The 3,550-nt window shown below is 37.7% G+C and overlaps 1 protein-coding gene across 1 annotated transcript; it reads right to left on the bottom strand.

The window, feature by feature from the left end:
• Positions 1–2,286: 2,286 nt before the first annotated feature.
• Positions 2,287–3,044, bottom strand: LOC105057926 (uncharacterized). The gene has a single exon (XM_010940649.4). The coding sequence runs from the start codon at positions 2,964–2,966 to the stop codon at positions 2,541–2,543; it is 426 nt and encodes a 141-aa protein (XP_010938951.1). The 5' UTR covers positions 2,967–3,044; the 3' UTR covers positions 2,287–2,540.
• Between the last annotated feature and the right edge of the window lie 506 nt (positions 3,045–3,550).

The raw sequence follows: 3,550 nt of genomic DNA, 5'->3' as shown, positions 1-3,550 counted from the left end.
TCATACGTTGGAGTCTTGTTGTAAAGGTTCAATAATTTGGAGCTGATCAACCTGGTCATGCGAAGGTGAGGTCAAACACAGTTGGAACGTCCCTTCACGCATTAAAGAGGAGATTGTTATATAGCTTTTTGAATGCAAAGGGGAACGGGAGAAAACGGTCAGCATGGATGGGCTGGTTATAATATAGTTCTAAGACCACTTGAGAGCAGACTTAGCTACAACAGGAATCAAAGACAATCCCAAACCATGGTTAGATCGAACAACTTGCAGTGTAACATTAGTTCGGCAAACGCGGGGAAATTAACACAGAAGAAGCCGGAAGAAATCATAATAAAGTTGTTTAGAAGCTAGTGTACAACAATCTCTTCCAATTTTAGAAGTGTTGGCCTATATAAAAACACATATAAAGTATACAAATTAATAAGAAATAATTATATTATCAATAAAATAGAAAAATTCTAGGTCCACCCTAGATTGAGCAAATAAGTTATGGCAAAAAATTTGGAGAGACAGAGGAGAGTCCCGATACTATAAGAAGTTGATATATATGCCGAAACGTTATTCAACCTAAAATTTATCTCTCACTAATTCTTCATGTGGTATACTAAACCTTATGTATAATCCTCAATAATCTCTTCCTTTGCATTTATTCTGGCTCAACAACATCTCAAGTTTGATATGCTACTCTCTCGTTAAACTCCATGCCGAATTACTATGATGAGAAATTCTTTGTGCACCATCCGCAGTGATTGGCTCACGCACGGAGCCAAACAATGATGCAAAATTTTTTTTTTTTATTGTCCGATCCCGTGTGTGAGCCAATTACCGTACACACCTTCGCGTACCTCGCATGATGCACAAAAAATTTTTCTGACTACGATTACTGCATCATGTATTACCACTCAAGCCCGATAGTCCACTCTTGAAGAGCCACAACTATTACCAATAAACCCCATACCGGTTCATAAATTATTCCTTCAAGTGCAAAACATATTAATTATAGCTCTACTTCAAAGTCATCCGCTCTTCGGGAGCCCCATTTCACCATATTCTTACGAGAGTTTATTGTCGCAAAAGACAAGCTCAGGCCCACGCTGCAACATGCCTTGCTCAATCAAGTCCACTTGACAATATTATCTCCTAAACAGTAATTATAAAGATTGTGCTCCCAACATTATTTCAGAGGACTTAGCAGAGTCCGTTAGGTAGCGATTAATTTGATATAAAAAAATAAATTTTATATTAGATTATCATATTTGATATAAAATATAAAAAAAAATTATAAAAAAAATGATAGATCCAATATTTATTTTCATAAAGAGAAGATAAAATAAATACCATGAAGATTGATATTTGATAAATTATTGAGTGATGATAATCTATATTTGATAAAAAAATATCCCAAATAAAACTGCATATGTAATCATTAAATTTATTTTGATATCTTTCTAAATTTATTCAATAAAAAATTTTTGTAAAAAAAATTAAGATGTAGATGGTATTATACAAAAGGATATGTGATTATAGTTATTATATAAAAATTAATTAAAAATAATAATACTATTATGATATTAAAAAATTATTTTATGTTGAAGAGCATATTTGTAAATTTTACTATATTCCCATATAGAACTATCTCTAATCAAATATAGTAATTTTTTTTAATATTATTTTTTAAAATAATTTTTCTATCAATCAAACATCAAATAATTTACTGTCTTCTGCAATTTTTTTTTAAAAAAATAATTTTTAAAAATTATTAAATTATCTCGGAACCTGATACACCCCAACCAAACAGGCCCGTAGAGTATTCTCCTGTGAGCACGCGCCCATGGTCTAACGGAATGATGGCAAATCATTACAAAGGTACTGAAGTCAATGGTGCTCCCAACATTTTTTTCCCAAGTTAGAATAATGTGTTGTGGCCAAATACAACTGTTGACTAAATCATTTTAAAGAGTCCATAGCCTCATCCAATTATTAGCCAGGAGTCGTCGGTTTTGGAAGGAGAATTTTGACCATACGTTCGTGATCTAATTAACATCTGCCATGTACCAAAGATATATAATACTCCTCGAAATTGGATTGTAAAGGATTTGTTTGCCTTCTGGCCAAAGGAAACATCTGTTCCCATTCATACTGCTTACGGCATTTCGTAATGAAAATTGAAGTGAAACACAGATCAACAAGTGCTAATTAAGAATGTACATCTAAAGTGCTAATTATTTTACTCTAAACTTCAAAGAAGATGTACATAACTGATTCAAATGATCTTCACCTAGCAAATAAAAGAAAAAGCTTACTTATCAAATGATTTATTGAGAACATATATTATTATCAGACCAATAATTGCAACTTTTATTTAATACAGCAGTACTATTTAAAAGACACACAAACACACACACAAAAAAAAAAAAAAAAAGAAAAAGAAAATTAACAACATTTAAACTGATGGAGGGTGGCTCCCCATTTTCAATTTCCAGCTCAAAGATCACAGCGAATCCAAGCTCCAGGCCCTCCACTAACTTCCCTATCTCAAACTACTCAAGCTCAAAGGCAGCGACTGGAAAGGTATCAGATAGTCCGGTACCGGTCTTGAAAGTGATCTTTTCCAACGAGGGATCATCAATGTACACCTCCACAACAGAAAGCCATAGCAACAACTCCTTCGTCTTCACCCCTGTTATCTTCTTCATCTTGCGTTGCTCCACGAAGGCCGTCACCTCGGTGGCATACGATACCGTCTGTTTGATCTTCTTGAATGTATGCTCTTTCTTCTTCTTCTGGATGAGCCACAAAAATCCAGCTGCACGATTGTAGCCAAACTCCTCAATATCGACGAGGGGTAGCAGACCTTTTGGAAGGCCAAGCTCTTCAAGCAATTCAATAGACTTCTTCTTACAGAGGTCATCACCATGATAGACCTCGGCAGCTTCTCGGTAGCTCTCGATGGTCTGGGATGCCATCTTATAACTAGAAGGGATTGGAAGGGAAGTTTATGGAAGTGTATATAGGAGGCTAAGGGTGGTGGTGATGGAGAGAATGGTGGAGGGAGTATTTATAGACGAGAAGGCGTTGAAGAAGTAGCGGTGAGTCTGGACGGGTGGGCAAGGGAGACTTTGACATTGGAGTACTGGGCTTTGGGCAGGGCCGCCCAGCGCGTGGATTGCTGCCATCACGTGGTTGCTTGGGTTCAACGGTGAGGGTCGTGCACCGGCCTTGAGACGATCGGTGGGCCCACAGGATGTGAGACAAATTAATATGGATCGGTTGGGGGGCGAAAAAGAAGGGGTCAAGAGGAGGAGGCGAGTCAACAAAGACGGAACGGCAACTTCGAGGTCGTAGCTGTATCCTTCGCGGGAAAGAAGGATTCACCGTCCTCAGCGTCCATCCACCGTTGGATTACCCACTGCTCGCTTTGATGTCGGTGCAGACGGATGAACGATGTTGTGTGCATCGCTTTAAGAGATGTGCGCGAAGGATGACAAGCGTGTTGTTCCTCGGAACCTGCTTCCAAGCTCCAAGCGATGCCGCGTACCTGCGTTCAAAA

Source organism: Elaeis guineensis, chromosome 15, assembly GCF_000442705.2.
Source record: "Elaeis guineensis isolate ETL-2024a chromosome 15, EG11, whole genome shotgun sequence".
In the NCBI taxonomy this organism is placed as follows: Eukaryota; Viridiplantae; Streptophyta; class Magnoliopsida; order Arecales; family Arecaceae; genus Elaeis; species Elaeis guineensis.
This window is presented reverse-complemented; position numbering and strand designations above follow the sequence as displayed.

Coding starts and splice junctions, on each gene's coding strand:
- LOC105057926 (XM_010940649.4), bottom strand. CDS start 2,966: ATGGCATCCCAGACCATCGAGAGCTACCGAGAAGCTGCCGAGGTCTAT.